The sequence below is a fragment of the Cervus canadensis genome, chromosome 14 (assembly GCF_019320065.1).
Source record: "Cervus canadensis isolate Bull #8, Minnesota chromosome 14, ASM1932006v1, whole genome shotgun sequence".
In the NCBI taxonomy this organism is placed as follows: domain Eukaryota; kingdom Metazoa; phylum Chordata; class Mammalia; order Artiodactyla; family Cervidae; genus Cervus; species Cervus canadensis.
In genome coordinates, this window is record NC_057399.1 from 28,277,891 (window position 1) to 28,305,064 (window position 27,174).

General features: G+C 41.7%; 1 protein-coding gene across 4 annotated transcripts in view; it reads left to right on the plus strand.

The window, feature by feature from the left end:
- DOCK8 (dedicator of cytokinesis 8) overlaps positions 1 to 27,174 on the plus strand; it is a 225,223-nt gene that overhangs the window by 151,417 nt on the left and 46,632 nt on the right. For all 4 annotated transcript variants that reach the window (XM_043486612.1, XM_043486614.1, XM_043486613.1 and 1 more), the window contains 7 exons: positions 252 to 347; positions 4,306 to 4,401; positions 12,849 to 12,998; positions 14,845 to 14,958; positions 19,000 to 19,155; positions 20,943 to 21,082; positions 26,256 to 26,425. In XM_043486612.1, the coding sequence (XP_043342547.1) occupies positions 252 to 347; positions 4,306 to 4,401; positions 12,849 to 12,998; positions 14,845 to 14,958; positions 19,000 to 19,155; positions 20,943 to 21,082; positions 26,256 to 26,425 (922 nt within the window). The remainder of the gene's footprint in view (positions 1 to 251; positions 348 to 4,305; positions 4,402 to 12,848; positions 12,999 to 14,844; positions 14,959 to 18,999; positions 19,156 to 20,942; positions 21,083 to 26,255; positions 26,426 to 27,174) is intronic.

Sequence of the window (27,174 nt, forward strand, 5' to 3'; positions counted from 1 at the left end):
TTCTTAACTAGGATGTGACTCTAGGTGGCTCCATACCAGCTAACAGTGAATATCTCAGAAGCAAGTAGAATTAGGTATACTTTACCTTATTTGCTTTGTTTTACCTTTATTTTTGGCAATTGTTTTACCTTTGTAACCAGAAAAAAAACTACATTAACAATGAATTCTAAGCTTGTGATTTCCAGGCCATTGGCTCATCTTTCTAGGGGCCACTGTGGGTTGACTGTGGAGTCCTGGTTTGTGTATTTCAGATTGCTGATCGCAGCTGCAACCGAATGTCTTACTATTGCTCCAGCAATAGTGACGCTCCAAGTTCAACAACAGCCCCCAGGCCAGTCAGCAAAAAGGTACCGAACAGGGCCGTGTGAGGACACGTTGCCCACCTTCCCACTGTTATTAAAAATAGTACTGTCCTTCCTTGTTCCTGCCCTTCTAATGTACACACCAAACACACACACACACCACACCACACCACACACACACACACACACACACACACGCACACACACTTTGGCAGCCCTGTTCCAGATCCCCCATTTTTTGACCACCCAGTTACCTCCTAACTCAGTGCTTCTCCAACTTACTGTGCATCAGAAGTACTTGGGTGGTTTGTGTTAAAACTGACTGCTGGCCCCTAGAGTTTCTGATTCAGTAGATCTAAAGTAGGGCCCAAGGGTTTACATTTCTGACAAGTTCCCAGCTGATGCTAGTCCAGGGACCATACTGTGTTAGCTTCTTTTTTAGTAAAAAGAGAACTGGGGACAGTTCATCCTCAACACAGTGAAGGCAGTAACTAGGTATCATTTATTTCAGTGGCAACCCACTCCAGTATTCTTGCCGGGAAAATCCCATGGACAGAGAAGCCTGGCAGGTTATAGTCCATAGAGTCACAAAGAATCAGACATGACTGAGCATGAGCATTTCAATACTATATCAGACATGAAAAGCTTCCTTGTAATTCTTTCTAATCAGCCTTACCTATGAATTCAGAGACTTGACAAGCTGTTAAACCGCTCACCAGGTGTCTTTACATTAATAGAGTTCTCCAGTTGTCACATGTTGTGTGATCTAAGGGTGGGGAATTTAAAAAAGAACAAACCCTATCTGCCCCAAGTTTTCACCTCTGCCTGGTATCCAAGGGTCTCACCAATTTAGTCGCTACTTAAGTTAATGTCTTGAGTGTCTTTCAAGACCGTTATTAAAATGTAAACATGTTGCCTGGAGAATCCCAGGGACGGGGGAGCCTGGTGGGCTGCCGTCTATGGGGTCACACAGAGTTGGACACGACTGAAGCGACTTAGCAGCAGCAGCAGCATGCTGATTGGAAGGCTAATAGAGGAAGCTGTTTGCAGAAGCTAACAGGGAAATAGGTGTATTCAACAGGCCGCAAGGGAGTGAGCCTCAGCACAGCTCACTTTCCCTCACTTTGGTGAGGGAAAGATCAGGCCTAGGGATGCCCTGGAAGGTCTGGTGCTGCAGACTTGGCACAAATCTGGGCCCCACTTGTCTGGAAAGAGGTGCCAGGAGTTAATTCTAAAAGGAGAAGTGAAAGAAGATGTATGAAATGTTGCAAATAAATATGTCACTTACTCTATATCTTAGCTTTGGGCTTTGCGGGAACTGGTTACAAGTCTATTTTCCTTCTTAAAGAGCATGGTTTGCGAACAGCCTGTTTTCTTCAGGCAGGGCCTGATTTCTTCTGGGAGCAACGAATTTGTTTTGATTTTGTTTCTGGTCATTTCAATGACCAGAAGAGAATCATTTCATTTCAGGGGGAGGTCTAGCCAGTGTGTCTGCTTAGGTGCTCAGCAAACAGGGTTTAGCTGCTTGGCTATTTTCTGTAACCTCTGGAGCAAGGTGTTCTTATAATAATGTTGCCTGGTAAGCAACATAAATTACTTTAAGAAGCAGCTTATCGTCCTCTAATCTCCTCTTGCCATAAGACTGTGGCGGTCAAACTGACCTATTTTCCAGAGGTTACCTTTGAAGCTCATGGAGCGTCTCTTTCTTACAATGGGAAGATCTGGGTGTAGCCGAGTTAAATCACAGGAGAGCTTAGAAGACCACCTGCTAGATTAACATGCAGCCCTGCACCTCTCCCAAGAGGAGGAATTTCCCTGAAGTCTCACAACAGCACACACATATTTTCACATGTATTAAAATTGTAAAGGTTTGACTCCCTCAACAGAATGAAGTGGGACCAATGACAAGCAGAAACACTTCAGCATTCTCCATTTGTCCCCATTAACCATCCAGGGATGTCACCAGTTCAGATACCCAGACATCTACACAGAGAACTTTCTGTTTGTCTCCTTTTAGTTTATCTTAGTAACTCTCCAATTTTACTGTACTTAAGAATCAGTAAATTGTGTTGCATACCTACTGTACAGTGTGGGTGATTTAAAGGTTTATCAAGGGTAAGCTTTGCTGTAATCAATTTTTACTTTGAGTGTTGACTTTAAAACTTTATTTTCACATATGCCATTACCCTAGGATGTGATATTAGGGTATTCATGTAGTTTCAGCTTTCTTACCCACTGAGCAATAAAAAAATGAGTTCATCTGTATTTATTCTACATTTCATGGTTGTAAGATAAATGAAATCCACAGAAAATGCTCAGATGTCATTTTTGCCATCAGTTAGAGTAACCAGCTATCCCAGTTTTCCTGGATCTTAGGGGGTCCTTCAGGTGCAGGGCTTTCCATTTTTAAGGCCAGGACAGTGTTGATTGGTAAAAAAAAAAAAAAGCAAGCACAACCTAAAATTTGAGAGTTATGTTTTATTGGGGGACGTTATTGAGGACTGTAGCCTGGAAAATAGTCTCTCAGTTATCTCTGAGGGACTATTTCAAAGAGTCAAGGAAAGAGCCAGGATTTATAGGAGGTTTTACTGGGGAAAAAAAACAAAAACATGTAGTTGCATATCAAAAGATGTTCACAAAAACCAGACATCTTGAGTTAACAATTTTAGTGTTTTTCAATATATGGGAAGATACAAGAGTCTGGGCTCATTGAAATTATTCCTTAGATATGCACCTTTACTATCTAGGGCCAGTATCCTATCTTTTTCCATCCTGAGTTCCCCTCAGGGTGCACTGTTTGCTCCATCACAGTGACTGATGGCTTGATGGCCTGGAAACATTTGTGGCTTAGTGAAATGACAGGCACACTGACATGGGTTGGTTGCCTCACCTACAGTGTTAAACTTGTTCAACATCAAAGCTGTTGTCAAGAGTATTAACAAGTATCCAGATAAACTAGGGAATAGGGAAGATGCAAAAGGTGTAAAAAATCACTGCTACATTTGCAATCAGATGAGCAGTCTCATGACTTGGTGAGAAGTGTAGACATAAAGTGGAGCATCAGACCCTGGGACACAGAAGTTTAGAAACTGAGAGAGTTCAAGCTGCTACCTCTATACCTTTTAACACAGATGATCTGCTAATAAGACTTCCCTTGTAGCTCTGCCTGCAGTGCAGGAGACCCAGGTTCAATTCCTGGGTCAGGAAGATCCCCTGGAGAAGGAAATGGCAACCCACTCCAGTGTTCTTGCCTGGAGAATCTCATGGACAGAGGTGCCTGGTGGGCTACAGTCCATGGGGTCACAAGAGCCGGACACAACTTAGTGACTTAACCACCACTACTCCTAAACTGAACTCTTCTCATTTCCCACAAAGCCATAGACAGATTATAAAAACAAAAATTGTTCTCTCTGGAAGGAGTGGAGTTACCGTCTTGACAGTGTTTCTCTAATCAAGGGTTCCTGGACCAGCACATAACCTCAGGCCCCATTCCAGACCTGCTGAATCTGAAACGCTGGAGGTGGGCTCAGCAATCTGTTTCTTAGCAAGCCCTCCAGGGGAATCTGATGCACATTTAAGTTTGAGAACCACTGCTACCAATCGAGTTTATATATGAGAAAACTGAGGGTCAGGAGAGGAATGGTTTACACATGGTCATGCAGAGGGTTTACAGTGGAACCTGGGAGGAAGATAACAGACAGTCCCAGTTCCAACTGCTGCCCATGAATGCTTCCCCCATAGGGTCATTTCCCTGATGAGGCCATTCCTTCCAATCTAGCTCTCCAGTACAGTACCACCACCAGCCTTCTGCCTGCTTAAAATGCCCTCCAGTCTCAGATTATTTCAGCATTGACTTTACCATCCACTGTGGTCTAAGACATCTGGGAGACATGCATCAGTACTAACAGACTATTACAATTGGGAAAAAAGAAAAGTTGGCAAATAACACACCCAACACAGACTGTCATTACATACATGTAATGTTTTTGTGTTTGTTGTCCAGCATTTCCATGAGGAGCTTGCCCTACAGATGGTGGTCAGCACTGGAATGGTGAAAGAAACAGTCTTCAAGTACTCCTGGTTCTTCTTTGAGCTTCTGGTAAGATTCTTACACATGTATATCTGTGTTCAACAGGGCATAAAACAGCGCATTTAGACAGACAGTGAGGTTCAGTGTCGTAGGAACTGACATCTTCTCTACTGAGTTGCTCCTGCAGAAAACCTGGGCTCAGTCCTTCAGTGTTAACTCTCCCTTACCCTTTCATCCACCTGCCACCAAATTTTACTGATTCTGCCTTGAAAATATACCTGCACCTGCCGCATCTCACCGTCTTTTCCACTCCCCGTCTGGTCAAGCTGCCGTCGTGCCTGCAGTCACCCCTCTTTGCCCTCTGCCCATCCAGTCTGTATGGGGCAACTCGGTGCTACCAGGTAATGACACTTTTCTCTTTAAAACCTTTCAGTGATTTTCAGAGTACTGGAAATAAAGCACACGTTTTTCTCATGGCCTAAAAGCCCTTGGATGATTCTGTTTCCCTCCATCTCTAACCTTATCTTAAGACCATTCCCATGAAATTAAAAGACACTTACTCCTTGGAAGGAAAGTTATGACCAATCTAGACAGCATATTAAAAAGCAGAGACATTACTTTGCCAACAAAGGTCCTTCTGGTCAAGGCTATGGTTTTTCCAGTAGTCATGTATGGATGTGAGAGTTGGACTGTGAAGAAAGCTGAGCGCCGAAAAATTGATGCTTTTGAAATGTGGTGTTGGAGAAGACTCTTGAGAGTCCCTTGGACTGCAACGAAATCCAACCAGTCCATCCTAAAGGAGATCAGTCCTGGGTGTTCATTGGAAGGACTGATGCTGAAGCTGAAACTGCAATACTTTGGCCACCTCATGAGAAGAGTTGACTCATTGGAAAAGACCCTGATGCTGGGAGGGATTGGGGTTAGGAGGAGAAGGCGACGACAGAGGATGAGATGGCTGGATGGCATCATCAACTCAATGGGCATAAGTTTGAGTAAACTCCGGGAGTTTGTGATGGACAGGGAGGCCTGATGTGCTGAGATTCATGGGGTCGCAAAGAGTTGGACACGACTGAGCGACTGAACTGAACTGAACTGAAGACCATTCCCCACCTCATTCAGCCACATTGTTTCCAGTTTGATGATGCTGAGGCTTCTTCAGTCTCAGAGCCTTTTTAAGATGCTCTCCCCACTCCCTACATTTCATTTTGTCCATCTCCTGCACACATACACACTTTGGAGGCGGGCAGGTGGGGGGTCTTCTCTTTAGGTCTCAGCTTTGATGTCACCACCTCTTAGAGGCCTTTGCTAACTTCCTCATACCTTAATATGTCTACCACTCTATTCCTCTCTTTTTAAACACCCTCTTTATTTCCTTCTTAGTGCTTATCACAATTTGTTTTTCTCTCTTGCCTATTGGATATCTAGGATTTGGGTCTATCTTCTTCATTATTCTACCTTTAGCTGCAGAACATGGCTTGACATCATACAAGCACCAACTAATACTCATTGAGGGAAAAAATGAAACTTGTAGATATGTTTACCTGCAACTTCTATCTGTTCTCTAGCAGAAAATCAAAAGGTATAACATATTCTTTAATTTAAAATGACGGAGAAGGACATGGCAACCCACTCCAGTATTCTTGCCTGGGAAATCCCATGGACAGAGGAGCCTGATGGGCTGCAGTCCATGGGGTCACTAAGAGTCAGATACCACTTAGTGACTACACAAAATAAAAACATACACATTATGGGCATTATTACCTGCACTTTACAAGCCTAGATATTGTTAAAGATACACTACTTTTGCTACTAGAATTTATGATCTAGGTGTAGTCTGACATACAAGTGATAAACTATGAGAAAAAGACAAATTTTAAAAATACATATATTTGAAAGTTGCTGAGAGAGTAGATCTTAAAAGTTCTCAGTGTAAGAAAAATCTTTTTGTAACTATGTATAGTGATGGATTGGGCTTCCCACGTGGTGCTAGTGGTAAAGACCCCACCTGCTAGTGTTGTAGACATAAGAGATGTGGGTTCGATTCCTGGGTCCAGGAGATCCCATGGAGGAAGGCATGGCAACTCATTCCAGTATTCTTGCACGGAGAATCCCATGGACAGAGAAGCCTGGCGGGCTGCATTCATGGGGTTGCAAAGAGTTGGACACGACTGAAGCGACTTGGCACATGTGCCTGCGTGGTGATGTATGTTAACTAGACTTATTGTGGTGATCATTCTGGAATATATTGAAACACTGACCTATTATACACATGAAACTAATGTAATGTTATATGTCAACTATGCCTCAGTAGAAATGCGTAAAATAGTATCATGTAGCATAGATTAGATAGCAATTACTTTGGATTTGATAAACCACAATAAGACTTTAGGAAAGAGAAAATATTTGGGCTGACTACTAAATGAAAAAGGTAGAATTTTGTCCAACTAAGAAAGAAAAGAGGAGAAGTTTAGATAGATAGATGGGCAAGATTATATATGTATTACTACCTGGGAGAGCATGTAACTTGTTTAGAATAATTTCTGGAAGCTGAGCTTGCTTTTAATTTTATGTTGATTACATATTGTAATAAGGTTTAGCTGTATTGCACCAAATAAAGCAAAATATTAAAGTTAAAAAAAATAAAAAAATAAAAAATAAATAAAAATGAAGAGAATAATAGTAATACCTATTTTATACTGGAAGTGAAAGGATTTTACCATAAAGCCACTAGAATAAGCATTTTGTCAATGTTTATTAATGGAGATGCATTGTGAAATGAGCTTAAATGAAAAAGTATGAAAACACAGACACTCACTACACAAAAATACACACACAGACAATCCAGAGGATAAAGAGTGGATTGAAATTTAGTAATAGCGTTAGCTTCACATTGACTGGATGTTTTTCCTCTGTGACACTGTTTTTAAGTGGATAATTTTTTTTAAGAGAAAGATGGTAGGATTTTCACCTGAGCTCTAGTTTATCTATGTAAGTTCAAGCCCAGGTGAAAGAGAACAATACTGAACATAGAGAACAAGACATGTTTTCTCTATGGACATGGAACAGGACATAGAGAACAAGAAGGTCAAAGGAAACAAAAATAAAGCACACATTGTTGAGGAAATGGGAAGTGATGTGCAGTAGAGTTGAAAAGAAGTCAGGCCCCTGCAGCAGAAGCACATCAAGGGTTCAAATCCGCTAGAGCAGCAGTCCTCAGCCTTATCGGCGCCAGGGACCAGTTTTGTGGAAGACAGTTTTTCCATGGACCAGGGGTGAGGGGAGGTGGTTTCAGGATGATTCAAGTGCATTACACTTACTGTGCACGTTGTTTCTATTATTATTACATCAACTCCACCTCAGATCATCAGGCATTAGGTCCCAGAGGTTGGGGATCCCTGCCCCACCTTAGAGTTCCACCAATTTCCCACCCCTCACTGGAAGAAAGTGTTGCTAGAGATGTCTCTTCAGGGCACAATGCCAGATGCCTGCAGCAGAATCACCTGTGGGTGCTTAATGAGAATCGCGCAGATCTGGACCCCTCCCTAGAATACTGAGTGCGATGAGGAACACGGAGCCAATGATGCAAGCGCCTTCCAGGCGGGGAGTCTGCCCAAGTGCCTTCCAGGCACACTGGAGATCCGCTAGTCCAGGCTGCCTCTGCTCTGTGAGGACCAAACGGAGCTAAGGGTCTTTGTGTGCAACTAGCGCCAGGAGTTTGTATTCTAAAAGCCGAGCAGATTCAGGTGGATGGCTGCAGCTCACACGTCTTGGAGCAGCAACATTAGCAGTGAGACGCAAGTTTTGTGCTTTGGCAGGAAAAGGCTGGCCATAAACTCTGGAGGGAAAAAAAGAATCAAAACCACCACTCCATGCCCAGTACATCCTGCTTCTTTGAACTCATCCCACTAACCATCATGTTTCTCCATAAAGATTTACTCAGCTTATAATTCATCTATAGATAGTTCATACAAATAATCTTCAACTGAGTTGATCTTCCATATTGCAAATTGTGAAAGACATGAAGCAGAAGCTCATTTTGATATTATAGAATCTCCCTGATGGCTCAGATGGTAAAGAATCTGCCTGCAATGCAGGAGATCCAGGTTGAATCCCTGGGAGAAGGGAAGATCCCCTGGAGAAGGGAATGGCTACCACTCCAGTATTCTTGCCTGGAGAATTCCATGGACAGAGGAGCCTCGCGGGTTACAGTCCATGGGGTCACAAAGAGTCAGACGCAACTGAGCAACTAACAGATTTTTCATTTAGAAGAGAGTCCCAAAGGAAAGCAGTATCTCAATTCAAAGATGTTTCATGTTGGGAATTCCCTGGCGGTCCAGTGGTCAGGACTCCGAGCTTTCACTTTTGTGGCCTGGGTTCAATGCCTGGTTGGGGAATTAAGATCCTGCAAGCTTCATGGTGAAGCCAAAAAAAAAAACGTTTCATGTTATTTACTCACACATATGCACACATGTCACTTAATCATTCTTAGATTTAATAGTTGTAAATTATCAGCTTATCATGAGCAGTTATCCCCAGTGCACACACAAGACCCCAAGACTAAGCAGGGGTTTGCCCAGCCCTCTCAGCAGGGAGGGACAGAGCCTCAGTTCCACAGTGCTGTAGGTAAAGTTCTGTTCCTCTGTGATTTTGCTTCTCTTTGGAAGCTTAAAGTTACAAAACATTTTCTTAGCCTAATGTATTAATAACATGTGAAAACTTTGTATTCTGAAGTCAGCTTTAACGCATTGCCGCAATTACTATCCCATTCACAGTGGCAATGAACTCAGCTTTGCTAGGCCTGAATGGCTCCTTGTGATATCTTAGAGCTCTCTTTCTGAACTGAGTTTGCATTCTCTGCAGATGTAATGATGACTCTGTCCTTCATATAGTCCCAGTAACAGCTGGTGTCCCCAAGGGAGGAAGAATAATAACATCTAAAATGTGTTGAGCACCTAACTACGTACATGCCAGGCACAATGCCTTGTGAGCATTATCTTGTTGAATCCTCTGACAGCCTCCAGACAGGAGCTTTTCATTGTCCCCAGTTTACAATGAGAAGGCCATAAGGAGGAAGTTTGAAGGCCATAAGGAGAAGTTTGTGGGCCCACCAAACCTTGTCAGTCCCACTTCAGTGCCCCTAACCCCCTAACTGCCGGGAGCTGAGAACCGTGGAAAAGCTGAAAATTGCTTTTGATCTTGCACATTTATTTACTAGGACTCAGTAGGCTCAGGAAAGAAAGCAAAGGTTAAAGCTGATAGGATTCCTTCCTCTAGGAGTCCCTTATGGTAAACAGATTAGAAGCTGGAAAGAAAGTCCTGCTGAGATGAGCACTTGGAGGGGGTTGGTCAACATGTAGATCTCCCAGGGCATCAGTTATCTAGGGCTCTGTAGGTTATAACCAAGACTGTCAGGGTCCTGGCAGTACAGCATTGCTCAGAAGGGTTACCTGAAAAGCATTTATCAAAGGGACTTTGCCCAGGGTATGTGCAGGATTACAGGAGTAGAGGAGGGTTGGTGAGACACCCAGGGAGCAGGAGGTGCTGGAAGCTGGGGTAAGGAGCAGTATAATCAAGGCTGAGAGAAAGCTGAGGCAGAGAACAGGGTCTGCATGACAGGAGCTGACATCAAAGAGAAACAGTGCCGCTGCCAGAAGCACGCTGCCCAGGCATGAATCCAGGCATGTACCTGGACTATTCTCTTCTCCTGCCCACTGGTCCCCTGATGGAGCCTCCTATTGGCCAGCTCCAACCAGAAGCCCAAGTTCAAGGAGTCCTGAATGATGTAGTCTGTAGAGATCAGCTTCCTAGGGTTCAGAGATAGATAAAGAAGGGCAAGAAAAAGGGCTGGAAGCTAGGGTGGAGGCAGATGCAAAAGTCACAGCCCCAGCCAGACTTTGTAAGGAAACTGATCTTGGATTCAGACTGGGTGCCCAGTCCTCCACACATTGCTTATGCAGTTGCCTTACAGATGCATGAAAAGGTGTTTCAACATCAAAACAGCCGTTTTCCGAAGAAGCTTGAAGAGAAAGGAACTACAGCCTCCTTGGGTTTAGCCAACTACCTAGGCGATTTAACACCCTTTAGTTGTATTAAGGCCCACGTGCTAATGAACAACCACTTTGGCATCATCAGAGCTGTTGAAAACAGTCCTTGTGCAGATTTCACAGTTGCTAATGAATAAACCCCCATGCTTCTAGAAACTGCTGAGCCAGACTTTGGGGACACAGAGGTAAATGGTGACCCACTTTACCCTGAAGTCTACACCAAGGGTTTCTTAGTATCCCTGCTTTGAATGGGTCACAGAGGACCTTATGGAGGAAAATATTTTCCTGCCTTAACCTACACCTTAACCCACTTTAACCCACACTTAAACCACACAAATAATGACCAAGAATCCACTACTATTTCTAATGTGTGTTTCTCTCTGGAGATGCAAATGACACAGTAGTAGGCAAGTAGCTGACAGTCTGGCAGGAGGGCGTTAGTTGGAAGTATGTTATTGTGAGGTTTATATATTTAGTTGTAGAATGGCCAAACTCAGCAGACAGGAGCCAAACACAACAGTGAGTTATAAAAACCCAGTACTGGGGTGGGTTAGGCAGTGGGGAATCAGGAGCAGGTAGCCCCAAACAAAGGGGCTTGTCTTCCTCGGTCCTTAGGACCATAGCGCGAGAGAGGTACTTTGTGGGACAAATACCACGTCCTGCCTCTGAGGATTTGTGACTCTATGGGGTACAGACACCTCCCTGTGTCCTGAGCCAAAAAGGACTCTACTGTGAAAAGAAACTGAGGTTCTTACCCTGGGCTTTAGGATTTTAGATTTTTAGGTCTTCCCCAAGCTGGCCAAGGCATTGTCTTAAAACATAAAACACATTTACCTATCTGTCTGCTTTCGCTTCTTAGTTTACCTTTTCTTTTTTTTTTTAATTGTTTGTTTCTTTTTTTTTAATCTCTGTTTATCTCAGTACTGAAGAAAGTTGCCAGCCCTGGCTTCTTAGAAACAGAAATCTGCTATTAGAGCTCTTAGAAAGGTGAAAGTGTTAATCATTCAGTCATGTCCGACTCTTTGCAGCCCCATAGACTGTAGCTCACTGGGCTCCTCTGTCCGTAGAATTCTCTAGACGAGAGTGCTGGAGTGGGTTAGCCATTCCCTTCTCCAAGAGATCTTCCAAACCCAAGGTTCATACCCAGGTATCCTGCACTGCAGGCAGATTCTTTACCATCTGAGCCACCAGGGAAGCCCAGCGCTCTTAGGAGTGAAAGTCATTTTCCCGTATACTGTCTTTGTCCCCTCTCCTTCCAGTCCTGACCTAGAGGGTCACCTTCAGGCAAGCGTGGGCAGTTTAACGTTCCAGGGCCGTTTCTTTTTGCAGTGTCTCTCAGACTATCATGGACACATTTATAGAAGGGGTAGACACCCAACCATACCATCTCCCAGCCTTGCCCATCCAACTGTTTCTAATAGCTCTGAGAGTTTCCAACAAGGACAGGATACAACCTCAGACTCTTATCAAAGGGACTGTATTGACCCAGGAATCTCCTGGCCCAGGAAGAAGTCCAAAAAAAATAAGCATGATGTTGATTTAAAATTGTGGCAGGCAATGAGCTGCTGTTGTCCCAGTCATAATGCAGGCTATCACTGATTGATATATAGGTTTTTATTTAAACTACATATACATTAAATATGTATTTTAAATATGTAGTTATATAAATATTTACATATGTATATATGTGTATTTAGCAAGCTAGTTTTATAAAACTCACAACATAATTTCTCCTAGAGACAATGTTCCAAATAGTGTTACGTTTCCAGTCTGCATACTATAGAAGTGTTTTTGGTGGAGAAGGAAATGGCAACCCACTCCGGTACTCTTGCCTGGAAAATCCCATGGACTGAGGAGCCTGGTAGGCTACAGTCCCTGGGGTTGCAAAGAGTTGGACATGACTGAGCGACTTCACAGGCCAGGCTAAAGAAAAAAAAAAAAAGAAGTGTTTTTGGAAAAACTCTTCTCCCGTTCTACTTGAAGCTGACGTAAGAGGGACATTTCTCTCTTCTTCTCACTGTAGTTTCAGAGACAGAAATGATTTCAGTTTACATCAAAAACAGTCTCATAGACAGTTCCTTTTCCTGTAAAGTTGTGTGCCATGATAGAACGGTGCTGCAGTGGTCATGGCGGGGCGCAGTCCAGGTCTGCCTTCCCAGTTGAGAGAAGGGGAGTCTTGTGACAGTGCAGCTGAAGAATTAAGCTCCCTGGCTTTGTCAGCATCAAGAAGGGAGCCCCCTGACTTGGGGTCAGGAAGAGGGCACCCTTCCCACCTCCTGCTGCCATGGTAACCATCAGGGTGTCAGGAGCAATTTTCAGACCAGAGCCTGCATGGACAACAACCACCAGCACAGATAAAGTGTTAGAAAGTCCATTGTTAATGAGCTTTTCTTCCAGGCTTTTCCCTTTTTCCATAGTGTACAAGCAGGTCACCAGTTTCCATGTTGACATTTCCCCCCATCTTCTCTGTAGGTGAAAAGCATGGCCCAGTATGTACATAACATGGACAAGCGGGACAATTTTCGGAGGACTCGTTTTTCTGACCGTTTCAAAGATGACATAACTACTATTGTTAATGTGGTCACCTCGGAGATTGCAGCCCTTTTAGTAAAACCTCAGAAGGTAACTGTGTCATTTTACTCTTTACGGTCTGAAATTTTTTACCCTGGGCGTATATTATTTTCATAATCAAAGAAAAATAAGCATCATCTTAAGACAGTAATTAAAATGTAACTAACTGTACATGACAACTAAATTCACTTTGTTATACTGGACAGCACCCTGTGGTGGGGCTGGGGCATTGCTATCAAAAATTACGATGTGGGGAATTCCCTGGTGGTCCAGTGGTTAGGACTCTGGGCTTTCACTGTCAAGGGCCCAGGTTCAATCCCTGGTTGTGGAACTGAGATCCCGCAAGCCGAATGGAGCTTGTACAAAATGAAATTATAATGTGGAATTAAAGCTGTTTAAATTATTGTATCAACACACTATGAGAGGGAATGTTTTTGTTCTTAGCAAATATACCCTGAAGTTTTATGATATTTATAATCCTGCTCTCAGATGGTTCAGAAAAAAAAAATTGAACATGAAGAGAGAATGATAAAGCAAATAAAGCGAAATATCCAGCACTGATGAGTCTAATTAGAGGAGTTCTTTTGACTATTCTTGTTCCTTTTTTGTAAATTTGAAATTATTTCAAAGTAGAAAGTAAAAAAAAAGTAAAGTGAAATAAAACAAAATTCTAAAATTTGAAGCAGAATTAAAAATTCTATAAAATTTGAAGCAGCAATGATCACTATTAATACCTTTATCATTATGAAGAATTTGTATGCTGCTCTGTACTTAAGAGAAGAAGCTTCCAGTTGGTCATTTCTTATGGCAGACTTTGTGAGAGTGGCAATGGTGTCTCATTTTGGCAGGCATGAAAAATGAGGCAGAGTGAGGTTGATAAATTTTCCAAAAGTCAACACAGCTAGCAGCAAAGTCAAGACAGAAGATTCCAAGCCCAGCATATTCAGACAGATACTTAAGTAGTGGTCCATGTGGAGGATGCTAAGAGCATGAGGACTTGCCACTCCATGGTAACTGTGGAAACTTCTTTACCAAGTCTCCACCCATGCCAGTGGCTGGTCAGCTTGGCCTGAATTTGCAAACTGCTCATCATAACAAGAAGAAAACATTTCAAATCATATTTTCAATAGTTCAGAGCAAATTGATTTATCATTCTGAGAATAAAGGACATAAACATGAAAAAGTGAATCCCTGATTGCTCTGAAGTGCTGTAAAATCCCTCATAAATATGAGCACTGAGAGGTAGTAAAAACTAAACCCTGGCCTCAATTCATGCAAGAGGTTACTCTACTGTGTATGACTCTGCCCTCTCTTAGGCTGGGAATGCTGTCTAATTGGAGAAAAAAATTCCTTAAGTAAAAACTGCTTTTTTTAATCCTGATTACATTTTCTGCAACAATCCTTTCAAATTAAGAATCTGTCTCATTGAAGATAGTGAATACATTTCAAATTACTTTTGCTAAAACAGTCATTAGCAGAATCAAACAAATTATAGCAAAACAATATAAAGAAATTTAAGAAATATGAGAAACCAGAGTGTTGGAAAGTGTTCATAATATAATGTTGAATGAATAAATTCAGGACCTTATTGTATATAGAGAATAAACTCAATTATATACAGATAAACATGCATATAGGAAAAAACACCTAGAAGCAAATATACCTAAATATTAACAGTAGATAAGGAATTCCTTCATTCAACACTCATGGCATCAATTAGTTTCTAAATTATGTCTGCTATAGTTTTGCAGGGTTATCTGCTTTGCTCAGTATCTTCCAGAGAGGGACACTGGCTGAAAAGATATGACCTGCCTCTCCCAACTCCCTCCCCAGCCCAGGGCTGCAAGGTTTACTAGCAAATGATGGAGGTGTTTGTATCAATGTGCTTGTCTTTAAGGAAACTGAACAGGCGGAAAAGATCAACATCAGCCTGGCTTTCTTCTTGTATGACCTCCTCTCCCTCATGGATCGTGGCTTTGTGTTTAACCTCATCAAACATTATTGCAGCCAGGTGAGTGTTCCCTCAGCCCTAGCCCTGTTGCTCCTGGCTCCTTCCCGTCTGACGTGATGCTCATTGCTGTGGTGTGCTCCCTTGCCAAGCTAGACAGTCGGACTCCTGTACATTCTGGGTTTGTGGTACAGTCTTCAGGTCATTTGTTTTGTGCCTTGAACCTTGGTAGACACACTAGTTTGTGTGGATTCCTGGAGCATTTACCGACCCAGCACAGAAGGGCCAACAGGGTCATCCATGGGCATTGAGGCTTATTAGTGATACGAACTGCTTTCTTCAGTTTAGCATTTAACAGAATTCCATGGCTGTGGGGTTCAGTCTTTGACCAGGTATATAATCGAAAGTATGAGTTCTCTTTTCACACATTAGGGTAGTTAATTAAATTGCAGTTATGAAATTCTAACATTAAAGAAGTCTAGTAAAATCAGTCAAAGAGACTGAATTTCACCGAGCACAAAGCAGATATTGTCATCTGGTATATCTGAAGGGTATTAGTTTTAAGACCATTCGCAGTACCCCCAAGGATATCAGCATTTGTGGATGCTCAAATCCCTTCAATAAAATAGTGTAGAATTTGTATATAGTTTACACACATCCTCCCATATATTTTAAGTCATCTATGGATTGCTTATGACATCAAATATAATGTAAATGCTGTGTAACTAGTTGCCTGTACAAAATCAAGTTTTGCTTTTCTGAATGTTCTGGAATTTTTTTTCCAAATAGTTTCAGTCCTCAGTTGGTTGTCTCACAGATGCAGAAACTGTGGATACAGAGGGTTGACTGTATTTTGTAATTAAAGAGCATATCAGTGCTGTCTCCCCAGATTTTTCAAATGGAATCCTACTTTTGTTCACTATTCTCCTCAAACTATCCCAATCATAGAAATATAGGCAGCAGTTACTGTTGCTACTCCTTTTCTTTCATACTCCTGTTTTTTAGGACCACCATCACTGTCATTGCCACCAGCATCACCACCCTCCACCTTCACCATCGCTGTTACTACCTTTAGTTCTTTCCTATGGACAAAGCTCTGTGTTCACATTATAGAAATCATCTCTCTTGATTCTTGCAAGGTGTTATTGTCAACATTTTGCATATGATAAAGCTGAAGTTTAGAGGAGTTAATATGTAACTTTTCCAGGGAAGAAAGAGCCATGGCTACTTTACTCAAGGTACAGTGAGTTAATCACTCTGTTCCACCAGAACTAATAACTCTCTGTAGTTAATCCCCTAGTGACCATAAATAAGTCGTTCGACTTCTTTGAGTCTCATTTCCTCATTTGCAAAATAAAAGGATCTCCCCTCCCCTGCTAAAAAGACCATGAATGTTCTAAAGAGACTCTTAATAAGGAAGATGACTTACAAAGAATCCTAAGGAAATATCAGGAGTACCAGAGCACGAACATCTTGTACAGCCTGACCTCCTGCCCCTGTTTGGATCTTCTGTCCCTGTCCCACCAGAATGGAGTGGTGGAGGAAGATGCCATTTCCCTTTGCCATCACTTAGGTGTTTAGGATGGCAGGTCACTGGGTGAATTGCAAATACAAGTTAATCTGTTTTTCAAAACTTGATGTTGAATATATGGAAAGAAAGGACTGGAACACCACTATAAGCCCAGGGTTCGCCTCTGGTATAAAAAAAAATTTATCTATGACACTTGTTAAACTGTAACGCAGACTCTATTCAGGACCATTGTGATAGGTATAAGGACCACTGCATTGGATTTTTCAGTAGGGGAGAGAGATTGCACTCAACTCTGAGTACAGAAGGAAAAATGCCAGTTTATAGCCAAGGAACAGGGTAAGAGTAGTAAGTGGATGAAAAACTACCAAGAGGAAAATCAGGGGTAAATAGGAAGAATTCTGGTCAAACTAACCTAACAGGATTCTTGCTGAAGGCAGGCTAGGATGATCAGAACCACCTGGGGAACATGAGGGGTGAGGAATTTGGTCAGATCTCAATGGTGAGAAATTACAGCTGAACTGACTTAGCAAGATCGTGGTGAGAATTGGGCAACCGAGGCTACAACTTTGGGCCCTGACCTTTGCAAAGGATGTTTGCACACAGTGTGCATGCTAAGTCACCTCAGTCATGTCTGGCTCTTTGTGGCCACATGGCCACAGAGGACCGTAGCCCTCTAGGCTTCTCTGTCCATCGGATTCTTCAGGCAAGAATGCTGGAGTGGGTTGTCATGCCTTCCTCCAGGGGATCTTCCCCACCCAGGGATCAAAAGTGTCTTACATCTCCTGCATTGGCAGGTGGGATCTTTACTATTAGTGCCATCTGGGAAGCCCAAACTGCACTTTACTCTTTCTTAAACATTGCTAAAATTATTTTTGAAATTTTTGTCTTCATTGAAGTTTCAAGGGACTTATGAAAGATGCCCACAATGTGGCCTTCTTTCAAATGCAGATTATCTTTTGCTTTCCAGTTCTGATAGCAGGCTTGACCCAACAACTTTGGAAGTGGCCATTGAGTGAAAGGCATAAGACTGAGTTTTAATTAGTTTAATTTGCTGGTGTCCCTGTTCAAAATCAGCCAGTAATACACATTGACAAGAGTATGGGTTCTGGTAAAGGTTCATACACAGAAGTGATATATTCTAGTTTTTCTATAGTACATAATGGCATTCATTTTTTTCCAATAAATGTCTACTAACTACAGATTCTATAGGTAAAATGCCATAACACAATGGCTTTTCACTAAAATGGCTGAAAATATGTGCTTATTTAAATTATATAGTTTATAAAACTGCTCTTAAAGTGCATGAAGAGGAAGCATGGCCATTTGTAAGGGTGAGATGCTTGGCTTCCTGTGCTGGGCCAGCAGAGTCCTTGTGGTGATATACTGAGGTTGAAGTTCCATCTCTGGTGGCTCAGACGGTAGAGAATCCGCCTGCAATGTGGGAGACCTGGGTTTGATCCCTGGCTCGGGAAGATCCCCTGGAGAATGAAATGGCAACCTGCTCCAGTACCCTTGCCTGGAGAATCCCCATGGACAGAGGCGCCTGGCGGGCTACAGTCCACAGAACCGCAGAGTCAGACACAGCTCAGCACACACAGAATGTCCATCAAGCCCTTCTTTCCTTACTTCATCACGGCCATAGAGTCTCAGTCCTTCAGTTGTCAGCCTCCCTGAGGGAAGCAAGGGATCTCTTCCAGACTGTCATGTTTGCCAGCTTTTCATTGCTTTTTTCAGGATTGGTTTGTTTGAAAAGATTTTTCCTGATAATTCTCCCAGCTTTCTCTTTCTCCTCCACTTCCTCCTCTCCCACTTTGGGGCAAACTCCTAGGCTTTTATGCAGGGACTACATACTTTCATAAGTAATTTGATGCTTTCATCTAGGGACTGGTTTGAAAGCTTACCAGTGGGGGCCTTTAATTAGAAACCACAAAGAACACTTGTGGCGTTCAAGACATCCAGTCCTATTTCATTAGTTTTGTGTGGCCCCATGTGGGGTCAACTCCTTTCCTTTAGTTTCTCAGACACGGTAGGATTTTTGTGAAATTATATTGTGTTACAGTGAAGACGTACCTCCAGATTATTTTTAGCATGAGCTTGCCATCCATCATATCAGAGATTTGACGAGGGTAGGGTTGAGGCAAGCATTCTTATTATGGACAGCTGTTAGGCTATAATCTTAAAAGGAACAGTAAAGTGGCTCAGTGGTAAAGAATCTGCCTGCAATGCAGGAGACACAAGTTCAGTCCCTAGGTCAGGAAGATCCCTTGAAGTAGGAAGTGGCAATCCACTCCAGTATTCTTGCTTGGGAAATTCCATGATCAGAGGAGCCTGGAGGGCTATAGTCTATGGGGCTGCTAAAGAGTCAGACATGACTTAGTGACTAAACAACGACAATGGATGAAAACTTACTGGACCTTCCTATAATGCAGAGTTTGCCATCTATTGCCCTGTCCCACTCATTTTTATTCCATTGATTACTGTAATCTGGGGAGAAAGGATAATTTTGTGTCTGTCAACCTCAACTCCATTCACCAGGGAATAAAACCTCTTTTCTCTCCTCATTTTCTTACCAGCTGTCAGCCAAGCTCAACAACCTTCCAACGCTCATTTCCATGAGGCTGGAGTTCCTGAGAATTCTCTGCAGCCATGAGCATTACCTCAATCTGAACCTCTTCTTTATGAATGCGGATACCGCTCCAGCATCTCCCTGTCCCTCCATATCTTCCCAGGTAATCAGCTAACTGGAAAGTGTTTAAGCTGTTTCATTGAATTAGCTTGGCTTAGTCATTTATTCCTATGCAGGTTGGTCTTCTTAATTAGAAGAAAAATTGAGTTATTCAAACTAGGTCTGTTGATCCAGATACACATACGTATGCTACCCCGTTATTCCATCTAGCTAATCATTTACAAGCTATGTGATTGTTTTCTGTCTAGGCCCAAGGGTCCCTGCTGAGGCCAGCTAGAGCACGAAATCTATATGCACTATGAAAAATGTCTAATTCATAGAAAATTCACAGATCTTCTTTTGCTGCCAGTCTTTACTTTACCTTGACAGTCTCCTTTGCTCACTTCCCTTTTCCTAAACCTTAGCACCATAAAATTGATGAAATTAAAGTTAGTTTCCTTCATATTGATTCCCAAATGATCTAGTAGTAGTTTTTAACATGGATACTTTATTATATCTTTGAATGATCCTAGAACTTTCTGCTGATTCTGATATAGAATGAAATTAAGTATAAAATGATTCCACCTTGAATAATATTCTCGAAAATTTAGCTCTTGAAACACTAAAAATATCTCCTTGTAAAATAATCAAATGGTCTGTTTTGTAGAGTATATTTCTAAAAATTCTCTTTCTTAATCATCACAGAAGAGTAACACTTGTATTAATATATAGAGATGAGGCTTTGACGGTGTGGCCAGTCTTTTTTTGTAGAACAGTATTATGCAGGTTAGGTTTGGTGGGCCCCAAACTTCACAGGATGTTAAGAGTGATTATGCAAATATAGAATTCTGAAGACAAATCCATTTTAGAAAACCTGTGTTAAAAGGTTTCTTTGCAATAGGCCATTCAAGAGTCTCTAACTTGGTTATATAAATTACAATGCCCCTGGGGTGGCAGAGGAAGTAGAAGGAGGTGAATGGTAAGCAGTGCTTCCCAAAATGACTGGACTCTGGAAATCTTTTTTTTTCCTCCATCGATCTGGGGGAGTGGTGACCTCTAGAAAGACTTTATGAAGTACTGCTGTTTAATAGTCACATTCCATATATAGGGAACAAATCAGTAGCTCAGAATAGCAGGCAAGATTTCTTCTTTCTAGGTTTTCTTTCAGATGCATTTTCTTTGATACTAGCACAAAGGAAGAGGCTTTTCTTAATAATTGTTTTAAAAATTTTAGCTATTCATGCCAGATGACATTCAGATCCAGATGTGCACCGTATGACCATCTTCCTGTGAACTGGGGAAGAGCTTGTAAAGCAGCTGTTCCACACCTGCCAGTTCCACCCCTAGTCCTCCCCCGTATTCTGCTTCTGACCTCCTCCCAGCGTCACCAACTGGAAAGGCTGTCTAGAGACAGTTGGAGCCTCTTAGTGACATAGGAAGCACGCCCTAAGATAAGAACACAGGTATTGGCCTGCCTGATGCTGCTCCTGGTTTCCAGGCCAGCAAAATTCAGGCAATGTAGGTAAATCATATTCCAGAAGTGTAAACAGGAACATTAAATAAAGGTGGCAGTCTGTTATAGAGGAATCACCAGCTCAAGGCCATAACAAGGGGTAGAATCCCCATTTCCCCATGAAGATGCGATCGGAGGATTTTAGTCTTCTTCGCCAGTTGAGCAGAGTAGACACTCTTAAGTATCAGTTTCTTCATCTGACATGTAGGGACGTGAGCAGCAACTGCTTCACCTTGCCTGCAGGGCCTGGCTGGTAGCATGTGCTTGATGCATCCTAGCCATCGTGGTGTTAATTCCAGTTCTTATTACTCAGAAAACTGCCCCTTACGTTTCTATAGAACTCCAGCTCCTGCTCCAGTTTCCAGGACCAGAAGATTGCTAGCATGTTCGACCTGACTCCGGAGTACCGCCAGCAGCACTTCCTCACCGGGCTTCTCTTCACCGAGCTGGCTGCTGCCCTGGATGCTGAAGGGGAAGGGTATGTCTCAAACATTTATAATGGAACAAAAGCAAAAAAAAAAAAAGGATGCTCCTTATTAAATTTTTACACTCTGACCTCTCTTCCTTGGTGAAAAACTCCACCATTCACCAGTTTCAAGGAATAGAAGCAGCCACGTTTTGAGAAAGTGATTCCAATAGGAACGTGGAAAGGCATGAGGGGTGGAGAATAACCATAAAATAGCTCTTTTCAACTGCTTATTCATTAAGAGGAAGTTACCAATTCTACCAGGGCCTCCAGTGGCTCAGACTGTAAAGAATCTTCCTGCAGTGCGGGAGGCCCAGTTTGATCCCTGGGTTGGTAAGATCCCCTGGAGGAGAAAATGGCAACCCACTCCAGTATTCTTGCCTGGAGAATCCCATGGAAAGAGGAGCCTGGCGGGCTACAGTCCATGGGGTCCCAAAGAATCGGACATGACTGAGTAGCACAACTAAGCGGCCATCACTTTCACTTGACCAATTCTACTAGGTTTCCCTGGGATGCTTGGTTAGGGAGCTGCCTAGAAACAAAGCTGTTTTTAAGGTGTACCTTGGGTGAGCTGTATGCACAGAGGCAGCAGCCAGATGCCACTTGGCTCACTGCTGACAGGGGCTCAAATCCAAGGAGTGTTAGGATTGAAAAATAATTTAGATTCAGCCCTCTTAGTGTTCAGATTAGGCCCATGGAATTGAAGGAACTTGCCCAAAGTTACACAGCAGACTCAAGTCTGGAAACCATGGTCTCCATGGTCTCCATGCCTGAAAACCTACTCCTACAATGCCTACCTTCTTCCTCCCTCTGTTCAAGAAGTTTCTGAAATAGAATGTGCCGATTAATGGCAGCATTGATGTATGTTATAGATTCTTGTCTAATTCGAGATTCTGAAGTTTTCTCAAAGTATTTATAATTTTGTGACAAAAATAGGATGTCTCTGTATGAAACAATTACAAGAGCACTAGTTTGTGTAACTTCAATAACAAATGTGTCCCAAATGCTTTGTCCATACTGATAATGCCTAAGGGATGGTAGGTCTCTGTCTCCCAGCAGGTCATTGTGGGAAGTCTGATGTTCTCAGCTCTGAATTCTGCCTCCTTCCAGAAATTCAGGCACCAGGTATATCCTTAGCTTCGTTTTCCAAGGTTTCAGTTTCATCCAACTCCTCCCAATTTTCTCAGTAGAATTTTCTACCCTATAGCTACCATGAATTTCCACAGCAACACAAAGTGCCTTGACACATATGCTGAGAATGTGCTGAGAAGGAGGCTTGTGCAGAAAGAAAATTGCCTTCACACACACACACGCATGCATACTTTATCTTAATTGTCCTTTGATAGCAGAGATTTCCATGATTTCTGAAAGCATAATACTCTTTAGTATCTACATGAGTGGTAGTCTCTATTTTCCATTTCTCTTCTAGTGAAATGTCTAAGGAACCAGGCTTTGCATCTGTTTCGATTCCTCATAAGATTGTTGCTGTTATTTTACTAGCAAGAGAGTAGAGTATGTTCAGAGATCATCATGTAATTATGTTTAATCAGGTAGGTCTATTTTTTCCAAACACATACACACACACACACACACGGTACCTCTTCTACCCCCCAAAGGGTAACTAATTAAGAGTGTCACTCCTTTGGCAAAACAATCATTCCTGATTGTTGGGTTGTCAGTTACTCTCCTGAAGAGTCATTAAAAATACCATCATGGACTTTATATATGAGCAGAAGTCTCAGAAACAGTTTATTTTTTGACAATACATCCTTTTGATCAGTTCTTCCTTTGGCTGCCAAAGCAATTAATAGTCTCACCAACACCCACCCATCTGAGGCACAGAGCCAGTGGTACACATCTCAACAGCTGAACTCCTGAAAGGAGACATAGCTCTAGATTCTAAGGGATCACTGTGGAACCCTTACCTGAGGGTGTCCACAACATCCATACATCAGTAAATCCATAGTGGTTTTCAAGCATGTGTAAATATCTAGAATTTTTGTGCTGTGCTACCAAATGTTTCAAGAAGAATTAATTCCAGTCCTTCACATTTTAAAGGATACATCCAACTCATTCTATGAAGCCAGCATTACCTTGATGGCAAAGCAGATAAAGATATCACAAGAAAAGTGCAGACCAATATGAATATAGATGTAAATATCCTCAATAAAATATTGGCAGACTGAACTAAACAACATATATTAAAAGGTTATACACCAAGGCTAAGTAGGATTTATTCTAGGTATGCAAGATTGGTTTAGCATCTGAAAGTCAGTTGATATAATAAAAGACAAAAACCCCACTCAGTCATCTCAATAGAAGAATTAAAAGCATCTGACAAAATCTAGTACCTCTGGAAAACACTCCACAAACTCTGTAGGAATATGTGAGAATTTCCTCAACCTGATAAAAGCATCTGTGAAAAACCCACAGCTAATATCATACTTATTGGTGAAAGATTGAATACTTGCCTTACAAGGTGAGGAGCAAAACAAAAATGTCCACTCTTTCTTCTTCTATTCAACATTTTACTGGAAGTTCTACCCATGGAAGTTAAACAAGAAAATGAAATAAGAGGCATCCATATTGGAAAGGAAGAAGTAAAGCTGTCTCTGTTCACAGGTGACATGATTTGTTTATAGAAAATCCTAAAGTTCCCACTAAAAAAAGCTATTAAAGGTAATAAATGAGTTTAGCAAGGTTGCAGGATACAAGATCAATATACAAAAATTAATTATATTTCTATACTCCTTCCATGAACAATATAAAAATTCTAAAAATATTCCACTTAAAGTAACATCAAAAGAATAAAATTCTTAGGAATAAGTTTAGCAGAAGTTTAAGACTTGGTCACTGAAAACTGCAAAACACTTTAGAAAGAAATAGATCTAAATAAATGGAGAGACATGACATATTCATGGATCATAAAATTTAACATTGTTAAGATGGCAGTACTCTCCAAATTGATATACAAATTCAGTACAATTCCTCTCAACATTCCAGCTGGTCCTTACAGAAATTGACGAGCTGATACTAAAATGCATTTGAAAATTCAAGGGACTCCATATAACCAAAACAATCTTGAAAAAAAAGAACAAAATTGGAGAACTCACACCTCCCACTTCAAAACTTGATACAAAGCAAAATTAGTCAAGACTGTGTGGTTCTGATTTGAAGATAGATGTATAAATTAATGAAATTAAATTGAGTCTAGAAATGAATCCTTACATTTATAGTCAAATGATTTTTCAATGAGAGTGCAAAACAATCAGTGGTGAAAAAATAGTGTTTTCAAGAGACAGTGCTGGGAAAACTGGATATCCACATTCAAAAGAAGAAAATTGGACCCCTATCTCACACCATATACAAAAGTTAAAGTGTTTCAAAGACCTAAATGTAAGTGTTAAAACCATAAAACTCTTAGATGAAATCATAAGGGTAATCTTCAAGAAATTTGATTAGGCAGTGGTTTCTTAGATCTAACATCAAAAATAAACCCAGCAAAAGAGAGAAAGAGGTAAGTTAGACTCCATTAAAATTAAAACTTCTGTCCTTTAGAGGGCATCATTAAGAAAGTAAAAAGACAGCAAGCAGAATAGGAGAAAATATTTGCAAATCATTGATCTAATAAGGGATTTGTATCTAAAATGTATTTTTTATGTCTTATAGCTCAATAATAAAAGAGCAAATAACTCAGTTTTTTAAAGAGCAAAGGATCAGAACAGACATTTTTCCAATGAAAATATGGCCAATAAGCCCATAAGCCCATCAGGGAAATGTATATCAAAATCAGTTAAATACTCCTCTGTCTTTGTTCCTTTGGGCTGTTCTAACGAAAATATCTTAGATTAGGTGGCTTATAAACCACAGAAATTTATTTTTCACAGTTCTGGAGACTGAGAAGTTCAAAGTCAAGGAGCTGACATATTTAGTGTCTGGTGAGGACTCACTCCCTAGTTCACAGATGGGCATCTTCTTGCTGTGTTCCCCTGTGGCAGAAAGGGGCAAGTGAGCTCTCTGCAGTCTCTTTTATAAAGGCACTAACCCCATTCATGAGGGCTCTGATGTCATGACCTAAAGCACCCGCTAAAGGCCCCACCTCTAAACACTATCACATAAGGGATTAGGTTTCAATATATGAATTTGAGGGGAGCAGATCACAGTCAATTCATAGCACCTGGCTATAATACAGAAGACAGATAATAACAAATGTCGGCAAAGAGAAGATAGAACTGCTGGTGGGAATGTAAAATGATGTAGTTCCTCTAAAGATTAAATATAGAGTTGCCATATGATCCAATAATTCTACCCTGTGGTAGATGTCTAATAGAAATAAAAACCTATACCTACATAAAAACTTATACAAATATTCACAGCAGTGTTCATAATTCATCAGAGCCAAAAAGTAGAAAAAACCCAAATGTCCATCAGTTGATGAATACATAAATGTAGCTCAGCTGGTAAAGAATCCACCTGCAATGCAGGAGACCCCGGTTCGATTCCTGGGTTGGGAAGATCCACTGGAGAAGGGATAGGCTGCCTACTCCAGTATTCATGGGCTTCCCTGGTGACTCAGATGACAAAGAATATGGCTGCAATGCAGGATACCTGGGTTTGATCCCTGAGTTGGGAAGATCACCTGGAGCCAGGAATGGCTACCCACTCCAGTATTCTGGTCTGGAGAATTCCAGTGGACTGTATAGTCCTTGGGGTCACAAAGAGTTGGACTTGATTGAGTGACTTTCCCTTTCACCAAATAAAATGTGATAGGTCTATATGGTGGAATATTATTCAGTGATAAAAAGGGGTGAAGTACTGATTCTACACCATGATGAACTTTATTTATTTATTTATTTATTTTCAGTGGGTTTTGTCATACATTGATATGAATCAGCCATAGATTTACACGTATTCCCCATCCCGATCCCCCCTCCCACCTCCCTCTCCACCCGATTCCTCTGGGTCTTCCCAGCGCACCAGGCCCAAGCACTTGTCTGATGCACATGATGAACTTTAAACATTGTGCTAACAGCAGAGCCAGGACTAGACCACAAGCAGCTGGTCTCTGGATTCTGTACACCTCTACCCTACTTTGCTTGGTTTTCATATCATCACCTCATTGTTTAGGAGCATTCTGGTCAACCTTGCTTCACTATAGCCTTGGCCTTTTGTGTTGTGCAAACAGGATCAGCAAAGTACAAAGGAAAGCTGTCAGTGCCATCCACAGCCTGCTGAGTTCTCACGACCTGGACCCGCGTTGTGTTAAGCCAGAGGTGAAGGTCAAGGTCGCTGCCCTCTACCTGCCTTTGGTTGGTATCATTCTGGATGCTTTGCCACAGCTCTATGACTTTACAGGTAATGATGCCTTCTGTTTCCTTCTTTGGATTGATGGGGGCTCCTGCCAGATTCACCACTGAAATGAGGTTTCCATTGCTGGCTCCAGTGCTAATACGCTAGTGGGAGCCATTCCCACTACCACTGCTCTCCAAACCTTTTTAAACATGGGCCCTGGTAAGTGTATTTTTTAAGCCACATGTATAGGCTGCTGTCTATGGGGTTGCAGAGTCGGACACAACTGAATCGACTTAGCAGCAGCATATATTTTTTTTAATTGTTGCTCACTCATTCATTCATTGGTCTGTTGGTACATGAACACTGAAGACTGTACACCACAAAGGATGATAAAATAACAGAATTACTCCTTTTGGTGATCTGTGGTCTGATGTCTTGGAATAAAGTGTTCCTTCTGTTTTATTTTATGGGCACTTAAGGAAAGAAGCAGACTCAAGTGAGTCTAAACATTTGTACCATGCAAAAAAATATATATATATATCATGTTGTCTGACACTATTAGGAAACGCTGCTATCGCAGAGGAATTTTGCCTTTGGCACTAAAAAGCTCATAAAGGTTGGAATTCAGTATCTCCCACTTGGCCACCAGAGGAAAGCATCAGTTGTTAAAGGCCCCTCCTGAGTTTATTTGCATTTTACAGTGTGGATTAGGGAATGTAGACAAACAAAACTACACTCACTCAAAAAGAACATCTTATCTGAGACCTGAGAAAGACAATCCCATCTGCCTGTCCTCCCCCTAACACACACAC